General features: G+C 48.8%; 1 protein-coding gene across 3 annotated transcripts in view; it reads left to right on the forward strand.

Annotated features, from left to right (window-relative positions):
• The window catches only part of PRKCG (protein kinase C gamma), a 55,074-nt gene extending 48,034 nt beyond the window's left edge, over window positions 1-7,040 (forward strand). For all 3 annotated transcript variants that reach the window (XM_053260348.1, XM_053260347.1, XM_053260349.1), the window contains 2 exons: window positions 816-956; window positions 1,991-7,040. In XM_053260348.1, coding sequence (XP_053116323.1) covers window positions 816-956; window positions 1,991-2,221 — 372 coding nt within the window. In that variant the 3' untranslated portion in view covers window positions 2,222-7,040. The remainder of the gene's footprint in view (window positions 1-815; window positions 957-1,990) is intronic.
• Window positions 7,041-10,804: the final 3,764 nt, after the last annotated feature.

Here is a 10,804-nt window from a genome sequence, read left to right on the forward strand (position 1 = left end):
GTCCTGGATCAGAACTGGCACCCCCTGGAGGGAAAAGGCTGCAGACCCCATTCCCTCATGGCGGTACCGAGGACAGAGTTTTGATGTTCCAAGAGGAACACAGGGATGGGAACCCATGGCCACGTTTCCTTGTCACTCTAATGTGGAGGACGGGAAGGAGGAGGAAGGAATGGCTGGGCAGGTAGAGGGTACTTCACCCTTCCTCCATGTGCTGGTTCCTCCCTGTAAATAATTCCCTGCCAGCTCTTTTCTCATTGACTCCCCCCAGCCTGGTTCTGAAATGGGAAGTAAAACTGGACAAGAGGGAAAAGCAGCTCGAAGGGGCATTTGCAGGGGAGAATCAGCCGAGAAGAAGGACTGTGCACCCCTGCCTATCCTGCCCTGTGTCATCCCCCTGCCTCTACATTCTCATTATCGTTTATTATAATATGACTCCCATTGTTAGGTGGTGTGATGTAGTGGTTAGAGTGTTGGACTAGGATGGGGGAGACCTGAGTCCAAATCCACATTCAGCCATGAAGCTCACTGGGTGACTCTGAGCCAGCCAGGTCTCTCTCAGCCTAACCTCCCTCACAGGGCTGTTGTGAGGAGGAACATAACCATGTACACCACTCTGGGCTCCTTAGAGGAAGAAGGGATACTTTACCTATACATGTAAAAATCAATCAATCAATCTTGGCTAATATGGGTTTGGGAACACACAGTTGCCAAGATAATACTCAGTTCCTTCCCAAGCCAGACCATCTTACCTTGGTGCCTGCATCCCTTAGAAGAAGACAAGGGCAGTGCTAGTGAATTTCTCTCTCTTTCCACAGTTCTTGACCAAACATCCCCTGAAGCGCCTGGGCTCAGGGCTAGAGGGGGAGCGAGATATTCGAGAGCATGGCTTTTTCCGCTGGATGGACTGGGAAAGGCTGGAGCAGCTGGAAATCCCCCCGCCTTTCATCCCCAGGCCAGTGAGTAGCTTCCAGTCCCCAGTGCCCTGAGGCACGTTCAGTGGAGCCGACCCACACAATCTGTTGTGCATACGCCATACTTGTTCATATAGGCCTACCCACTCATATCACCCCACAGCTGCTGTTCATACGGTCCTGCATGCATACAGTATGTACATTCATGCACTATTCACATGTACATTACGGTGTGATGGTAATGTATATTACTCTATTACAACACATCTGCCTGTTGGCATATGCACTTAAATATGCTTGTTCATATCGAAACTCCCCAACAACCCCTTTTGATACATGCAGTACCACATGCTCATCTGTTCATACAACCCTTATCAGACACATAGAAAGAAAAGTGGTAGTTGAACCAATCTCCCTTTTGGTTCTGATCCTTCTACCATCTCCCTTGACATCCCTCCCTTATCTGGATTTTCAAAGAGAAAAACGTTATCACCACTGCAACACACTGGAGGACACTTGCTTCTCAAATGCCAGATTTTTCTTGGCATGGAGCTTCATTTCCGTATTGTGGGTCATGACTTCCAAATGTCCTTGCCTTCAGAAATATTATGGCTCAATACCCTCTCCCCTTGTCCCAAAGTTAAATGCAAAAGTGAGAATCTTTAACATTTGTCATTTTGCTTTCCAAAGTTATGTTTCAATTTTCAAATCCTCTTTTCCATTTTTTCTTCTTCCCGAGACTGAAAGTTTGGTCAAACAAAACTCAAAGGTTTGAGAATGGAAAAACCTTGGTTAAAAATTCAGGAGTGTTTATAGTGCAATCATTTGTGTGTTTACTGAGAAGTAAGTTCCATGGAGTTCACTAGGGCTTACTCCCCAGTAAGTATGCATAGGATTGTGGTCCGAATAGCTTAGCCCTTTGGAACTTTAGCAAGTAAAACAATAAAAGGGGGGATGGTCATTAAAGAAAAAGACTAAGAGGTACCTCTTCCTTTCCTTCCCTTTCTCTTTCTCTTTTTCTAATTTCTTTCATCTATTCATTCACCTTTTCCCTTTTCTTCCCTCTCCGCCAACTCCAGTGTGGCCGCAGCGGCGAAAACTTTGACAAGTTTTTCACACGGGCACCGCCAGCGCTGACGCCTCCAGACCAACTGGTCCTGGCGAGCATCGACCAGAGTGAATTCCAGGGGTTCACCTACATCAACCCTGAATTTGTGCACCCCTCCACATTGCGAAGTGGCAGCCTCTCTCCAACTGGCATGCCCCTTTCTCCAACGGGGATTCTCCCTTCCCCTACCTCCCTAGTGTGAGAATGTAACCCCTCTGACCCTAATGGCCCTCAACCAGACCTTGCCTGTAGAACTGTGCTCCCGAGAGCATGACTCCAGCTCAAGCCCAGCCCTAACCCTGTGACTTGATAACCCCGAAGATCTTTTGTTAACTGCCTTCTCCCATGTGTTGCTTCCCTCCTCCCTTCCCTCCATTAGGTGAAACCAAATCAGTGAGGTTAAGAAAGAGGGTGTGCTCTTGTCTCTCTAGATGGAGCTAGAGATGGAGTGCTGTTCAAAAACCTAATAAGAGTTCTTCCTAAGTCAAAGTAGACCCTTTCCAGCCTCCTCCAGTTTACTGAGGATGCATCCATGTAAACAAACTGTGCCAGGCATGACTGTCGGGATTGTTTAGAAGAGATGATAACATTCACGTGACCAGAAATTGTATTTGTTTGTATTTTATTTATTAAAATATTTACATCCCACAGGCCCATGCCAGCACATCTTGAGGCGGCTTACAAATAAGAAAACATATAAAAAACAAATTAGCCAAATAACTGCAGAACAATACCACTACAGGCCAGCAGCCGAAACACAAAACTCTGCAGCTCAGAGGGTCGTAGATGCCCTCTGACATAAAATTGTGTTTATTTGCTGCCGAAGGTTTAGCAGCAAGTGAGCAGATTGTATTTCTCACAGGAAGGGGGATTCAGAGCTTTGGCACCAGGCTCTGGATCTGTGGAAAACATCCTGTCCCAGGTACCCGTGCTGTACTCAGTGAGGGAATCTAAAGCAGGGCCTCCAAAGCAAGTTTTAATGAACAGGTAGGTTAATTCCGGACAAGGTGGCCCAGAAATGACCTGAATTTAGCTGAGAGCTGGGATAGCTTCAGGCTGATTTTTGTTGTGCTTCTTTTGTAAAATGGGTAAAGGGCAATAGGGAGATAGATGCTTTGCCTAATTTGTGATGTGTATTGGGGCTAAAACATGCCTGGAAGCTACTGGGTGGCCCTGGTTTTCCACATTTCTATTTATTTTATTTTATTTTTTACATTTTATATCCCACTCTTCCTCCAAGGAGTCCAGAGCGGTGTACTACATACTTAGGTTTCTCCTCACAACAACCCTGTGAAGTAGGTTAGGCTGAGAGAGAAGTGACTGGCCCAGAGTCACCCAGCTAGTTTTATGGCTGAATGGGGATTTGAACCCGGGTCTCCCTGGTCCGAGTCCAGCACTCTAACCACTACACCACGCTGCAAAGTTTTGGGACGTGAATTGAGTAACAGCACAGTTCAACGAGACTGTGCCATGAAAAACTGAGATCCAAATGCATCGCGAAAATGTTGCAGAACAATGTAACTCAGCCTACATCTCCTCCCCCATAAATGGCTGTATGATTTTGACTGCTGGGTTCCTTTTGAAACAGTTCTGTTTCTTTAGCGGAGAATAATGCATTGGGCTAACTAGAGAAGCCCAAAGTTAAAATAACATATGAGGTAGATATGTGACCAGTGGCAAAAGAAGACTTATGAATTCTGACTCCATACATTAAGCTGAGTCTGCACATGCAGAGGGATGAGGTGGTAGCGTTTTGAAGTGGGTTGAATGGAGGGGACTCCACGTTAGTTGGCTAGGACCTTCCTCCTCAAAATGTGCCAGGATTTTACTTGCAGAGGAGCACTCAGAAATGGTCTCTTCCACCTGCAGGCTAAAGTGGTCCTTGTCCATTCTACCATCTCAGCACTCCTGCCACCTCATTCTGGCATAGACCAGACCTGAATCCGCACGGAAAAAGTTGGAGTGAATTTCACTCTTTTAGTTCTGTTTGTCCTGATTAGGTTTACAGAAAGATATTTTGTTTTTTAAACAGTTAAAATGTTGCTAACCCATCCTTGTGAAGTGATCTTGGGGATGTGCTCCCTGGAAGTGATTTTTTTTTTAAGAACAGAAAAATATCAGAAAACAGGCACCCCCATTGATTGATCAAATAACTTCCCATTACCCTGTCACACTCAACTCCTTGTCCTCTTCCAGTCTCCTAAGCTTCATCTCCATGGTGCTTTCCCAGCCCCATCTGCTACCGTGTGAGGTCGTAATCCTAACCAGGATAGATCAACCCCAACTTTGAACCCTAAATCCTTTTACCTCATACAAAGTTAGGATGCCTGTCCCCCCGCAATAGACGAAAGCCAAATGTGCCCTCTTTTCCCCTTCCATGATGCGTTGTTCTCTGTGGCACTGTCCCCACCCCACCCCACCCCACCCTGCTCCTCTGAGTCCTGTTGGCTCAATCCTCTGCCACCCACACCTTTGCCTTGTTGCCTATGACATGGTACCCCATCAGCTGCTCACCTTTTGGAAATCAGACTTTGGAAGGAAGTGATGATGACCATGGAGACAATATTTCTCTTCTTCTGTACCACAGCAAGATATGAGAAGAGGTCTGATGAGAGCAGGTCTTGTGGTAGCAAGCATGAACTGTCCCCTTTGCTAAGCAGGGTCTGCCCTGGTTTGCATTTCAATGGGAGACTACATGTGAACACGACAGGAGATGGGGCCGCTCTGGGAAGAGCATCTGCATGCTTGCATGGAGTTCCAAGTTCCCTCCCTGGCATCTCCAAGATAGGGCTGAGAGAGACTCCTGCCTGCAACCTTGGAGAAGCTGCTGCCAGTCTGTGTAGACAATACTGAGCTAGATGGACCAAGGGTCTGACTCAGTATATGGCAGCTTCCTATGTTCCTATCCAAATGCATTTTTTTCTTCTCTCTGGTGCATGGACTATTCTATGACTACTACTTTTATTTATTTACTTACTTACTTATTTACACCTCCCTTTCAAACCTCCACCCCGCCAAGCAAACACCCAGGCACCTGCATCTGTTCTCCCAAGCTCCACCTAGCAACTTCATTCCAGCTTTAAAACAGAGGTGTGGTAAACTGAAGATGGCACTTTCACCCCAGCCCCACTGCCTAATTCTCCAGAGCTGTTTTCAGCTGACTGGAGTCTATAAGCATAATTTCCCACTTTTTGATTTTTGACTTGGGAAAGATACTCTGACAGTTTTGTTTGGTGATGCGTATGGGCATTTCCAGAAAATGGAAGTTGTTTGTGTTTACCTCCTCTGTGCAAGGGTGTAACTAGGGGAGGGAAAGGGGGCCGTGTTCACTGCCCCCCCAGCCCCTCAGAGTGAAGGAGGTAAGAAAATAGGGGTTGAGTGGGGGGGGTCTTCAGGAGCTGGGGGGCCCCCCGAGTTCTTTGAACCCATCCGCTCAATTATAGCTACACCCCTGCCTCTGTGTCTAGATTATAAAGCTTTTCTCTCAATGTCTTTGCGAATTGTAAATGGGTCCTTCAGCTGGGTTACTTCCTCCATGCGCTATTATGCAGCACCATCTGCTGGCCATTTGTGGGAAATCCATGATGAATGTCAAACTGCTTTTAAAGTAGGCTCAAAAGGCAACTTTGCCGTGCTGAAAAGTAATATCAAAGGTGGATTTGAGTTGTTACTTAAGGGAAAAGCAAGATAATTATTCTCCTAGCAGGGCATGATGATGTACAAAGTGAAAAATTAAGATGCCATTCCTCTTCCCTTCTGCACACAAGACTTCAGATCTTAAAGCCTTTAAGTCAGCAGGCCCTCTTTGCTTGTCCTGGGTCACCCTGAGGTTTACTGAGGCTGAATTCCGCCTCTGTCGTCCTAATGCAGGGCTGCACAACTCCAGCCCTTCTACAGATGTTGGGCCACAACTCCCATAATCCCTGACTATGGGTCACTGTGACCGGGAATGATGGGAGTTGTAGTCTCAAAACAGCCAGACACCCAAAGGTGTGCAGCCCTTCCTGGACACATTCCTACAGCCATGCTAGCCGAATACATAATTTTAGGGTCTCATCATGTCTCCCACTCCGGCAGGCTGCAAGTAGAGAGAGGAGTTTATCAAGCAGCTCAGGCAGTAATGGGTGAGCGCTTTACTGCTAGGGATGGGCCCGGACCGGTCCGGAGGCCATTGAAATAGCCTCCGGACCGGTCTGGACCTGGGTGGTCCGGTTCGGGTGGGGGGGTACCTTTGCGCAGCACGCGCGCACGTCACAGAGGCGCGCACGTCTCTGTGACGTGCGTGCGCCGCACAAAGGACTGCTGGGAGTTTTCCCAGCAACGTTGGGGAAGGGGCAGCAGGGAGGTATCCTGCCACCCCAATTACTCTTGGAATTACGGCGCCAAGCGGGAAAGCGGCGGGAGGGGTAAGTAAACCCTCCCGCCGCTCTTAAAGGGACCCCCCCACCCCAGTGCTGGACCGCAGTTGGCGGTTCCGTGCACACCGCTATTTACTGCATGGAGCTAGGAGGCTGTGACCGGGCCGTGCTGAGACGGGGGCTGTTCAAGACGGAGCTATGGAGGCCCTAGATGGGTGGTTCTCCCGGGTCCCGGCAGCCCATCAGCAACTCGGGCCAAGGGTGAGGTCCAGAAGGCCAGGAGTGGAGCCCGGAGCCAGCCTGGGCTCCAGGACACTTGCACCCTTTCCCCCTGTGGCTAGAGCAGAGGAGAATGGGAGTCGGAAATCCTGGGGTCAGTGGGAGTCAATCAGGCTCCTTAGCAAGACCCAGAGAGCGGGATGCAGGCCAGGACCTTCTGACTTGACTCTTCTGTAGCTGCTTCAATCCCCAGTCCTGCCAGCATATCAGTCTTCCGTCAGTTTCCTGCCTCCGTTCTTTTCTCTTTGCTGACTGCTTCCCTAGCTTGGGAATAATATCACATCCTCCACATCTTCCCTTTTGGCTTGTGGTTCCTTGTAGCCAGTACCATAGACGAATGGACTCACCTATGCATTTCAGTATAAAAGATATTTATCCAACCCAGAGCTGTCTTGTCTTTTTGTCCACACTTCTCCTGGTGACAGGACATTGGGGGTTTGAAATCCTGTGTTAGGGGTGTGTGTGTGAGAGAGAGTGTGTGTGTGAAGTTAGAGGTTGGGGCTAGAGTTGTGAATTCTCTGGGATTGGCCTGGAGTCTCCAAGAATCAGCATCAATCACCAGGTGACTAATGAAAGTACTCCTGGAGATTGTAACGGCTTGATGTTGTGAACAAATGTTGCCTGGGCATGGATCTCTAGGAATAGCTTCAGTCAGAGTTGGGGCCAGGAGTTACTTCCTCCAAGCACTTCCACCCTCTGGGAGGTAAGGGGATTCCAGCTGAACAACATGGAGATGGGAAAGTTGGAGAATCCCTAGGTTATTAAAAAAAAGAATGGGTGGTGGTGGGGGGATCCAAGCGGAAAGGAACTGATAACTGGACACAAACACACACACACCGTAATCAAAATGACTTTTCTTTCTTGAAGACAAATGTTTTTCTTTCTTTCTCTAGCCCTCCTCAAGGTCCCCTGAAGGATAGTTAACATGGGCATTGAACTTAGGACAAATATCCTTCCTGACTTATTAGTTCCAGATGTACTGAAAGGCAACGACCACCAGAGGGAGCTGCAGGACAGAGAGCAATATATCATCCCCCCCCACCCCACCCCCACCCCAGATCTCTTCCATACACTTCAACCAGCTGCTTCCCCCACTCCAGCCGGCAGGGCTCCTGTGCCTAACAACAGACAGAAATTAAGCTAGTGAAGCTTTTCCTGTACTTTGTTTCTGGGAAGGTTACATGGGCTGCATTTCTGCTTGTCACACAGTCTTCAAAAGTCCTGCTAGAATAAAGGACCGGCTCTAACCCAGACTCATTGCTGGGCACCTCCCCTCATCAAATTGGTTATCCGTCTGTGCATGTGTTGGTGCTGAGCAAGGAGGTGAGCAGCTCATCTTCAGAAAGGCATCAGTAGCATTTGCCTCCACCTCCGATCATCTCCTCGGAGGGCACGAGGAGGTCTCTCACTGGCTACTAGTCTGGTGGTGGCTGTGGGCCACTTCCAGCCTCAGAGGCACGATGCCTCTAACCTGCCCTTTTTGGGCAAGGTGATAGAGCTTGTGGTGGCATCCCAGCTGCAGAGGGTCTTGGATGGTACGGATTATCTGGACCTTTTTCAATCTGGCTTCCGCCCCGGATATGGGACTGAGACTAGGGGTGTGTCCGAACCGGTCTGGAGGCCATTCTAAAGGCCTCTGAACTTCCAGACCGGTTCGGACTTGGCCGGTCCGGGTCCGGGTGGGGGGTCTTCCTTTAAGGGTGGGAGGGCTTGCTTACCCTTCCTGCCTCTTTGCCCCCTCCAGCGCCCGTATTCTATTGTATAATTGGGGTGCTGGAAACCAGCTGCCCCAGCCGCCTCCGCCGCCCCCCCGCGAGCGGATTAGGGGCAAAGAAAAGCTACTGCCGCCCTCCCACCCCCCCCCCCCCGAGTGCTCACCACATTGTTTGCCAAAAAAAGAGAGGAGCTCGCGAACAGAGCTCCTCTCTTGCCAAAGTCTCAGGCCCAACTGGAGCCTTGAGCGCGCGCACACACGCAATAAGGACTCCGGATCTAATGGAACTTTCGCCGGAGGCCCGGTCTACCCGCCGGGAAGAAGCCGGGTAGACCGGGCCTCCGGCGATCGGAGGCCCGGTACCGTTTCTTGGCAGGATGGTCCAGAAGGTGGTGCTGGGGGACTACTGCGTGGCTCTGTGGCCATTGGCCTGTGGGGTCCTGCAGGGTTCAGTCTTGTCCCCCATGCTGTTTAACATCTACATGAAACCGCTGGGAGAGGTCATCTGGGGACTTGGACTGAGTTGTCAGCAAAATGTGGATGATACTCAGCTCTATCTCTCGTCACCTGATCCTAGGGAGGCGGTGGGTGTCCTGAACCGGGGGCTGGAGGCCATGATGGGTTGGATGTGGGCTAATAAACTGATATGGAATCTGGAGATAATGTAGGTCAGTAGTAGAGCCAATCGGGATGAGGAGATCTTACCAGTTCTGGATGGGGTTCCACTCCCCTTGAAAGAGCAAGTATGCAGCTTGGGAGTATTACTGGACCCGGCTCTGCTTTTGGAAGCTCAGGTGGAGGCAGTGACCAGGGGTGCCTTTGCATGGCTTCGGCTAGTGCGCCAGCTGCATCCCTTTCTTGAGAAGGCAGATCTGGACACAGTTAACCATGCCTTAGTCACGTCACGGCTGGATTACTGTAACACGCTCTACGTGGGGCTGCCCTTGAAGAATATCTAGAAACTGCAGCTAGTGCAAAATATGGCAGCTAGGGTTTTATCTGGAGCTGCCCGATAGGAGCACATCACACCCATTTTGAAAGAGCTCCACGGGCTACCAGTTTGTTTCTGGGTTCAATTCAAAGTGCTGGTTTTGACCTTTAAAGCTCTTAATGATTTGGGCCCAGGATACCTGATGCTCCTGCTCCCAAGGGTTGCTGCCCGCTTGACAAGGTCATCTGAGGGGGCTCTGCTCCGGGTGCTGACAATGAGGGAGGCTCGGTTGTTGTGCACGCGGGACAAGGCCTTCTCTGTTGCTGCCCCCAGACTCTGGAATGCTCTCCCAGTGGGTATCTGCTCCTCAGCCTCCATCACAGTTTTTAGAAAGTATGCCAAATCTTGGCTTTCAACCCAGGCTTTTATATGATTGTCTCTGCTGCTGCTCTTTGTACTCTGTATTGCTTTTATGCTTTTGTTTTAAATTTTTAATCAGATTTGTTTTATATCTTTAGCTTAATATTTTAATTGTGTCTTTTTTTACAATCTTGTTTTCAAATTTTGCTGTAAACCGCCTTGGGATTGTTTTAATGAAAGGCAGTATATAAATTTAACAATGCATACATACATACATACATACATACATACATACATACATACATACCAGTTGCACGGGAGCAACTGTGTGAAACAGGATGCTGGACTAGATGGGCAGAATCATGGTGGACAGGTCTATTAATGGCTACTAGTCTGATAGCTATGGGCCACCTCCAGCCTTAGAGGCAGGATGCCTCTCAATACCAGTTGCAGGGCAGCAACAGCAGGAGAGAGGGCATGCACATACCTCTTGCCTGTGGGCTCCCCAGAGGCATCTGGTGGGCCACTGTGTGAAACAAGATGCTGGACTAGATGGGCCTCTTTGGGCCTGATCCAGCAGGGCTGTTCTTATGATCACGGCAAAAGAGGACAAAAACGCTTTTCCTGTCTCAGCACCATTTTCTACAACAAGGGATGGAGAGGTATATCAGTGCTAACATGCTGACGTATCTCTTGGTCTCCATGCGTTTCCAGTGCAGTGCATCCTATCTCACAGGGAGTACAGGTGAAACTCGAAAAATTAGAATATCGTGCAAAAGTTCATTAATTTCAGTAATGCAAATTAAAAGGTGAAACTGATATATGAGATAGACGCATTACATGCAAAGCGAGATAAGTCAAGCCTTAATTTGTTATAATTGTGATGATCATGGCATACAGCTCATGAGAACCCCAAATCCACAATCCCAAAAAATTAGAATATTGTGAAAAGGTTCAACAGTCTAGGCTCCAGGTGTCCCACTCCAATCAGCTAATCAATCCATAACACCTGCAAAGGGTTCCTGAGCCTTTCAATGGTCTCTCAGTCTGGTTCATTAGGAATCACAATCATGGGAAAGACTGCTGACTTGACAGTTGTGCAGAAAACCATCATTGACACCCTCCATAAGGAGGGAAAGCCTC

The sequence above is a fragment of the Hemicordylus capensis genome, chromosome 6 (assembly GCF_027244095.1).
Source record: "Hemicordylus capensis ecotype Gifberg chromosome 6, rHemCap1.1.pri, whole genome shotgun sequence".
Classification (NCBI taxonomy): domain Eukaryota; kingdom Metazoa; phylum Chordata; class Lepidosauria; order Squamata; family Cordylidae; genus Hemicordylus; species Hemicordylus capensis.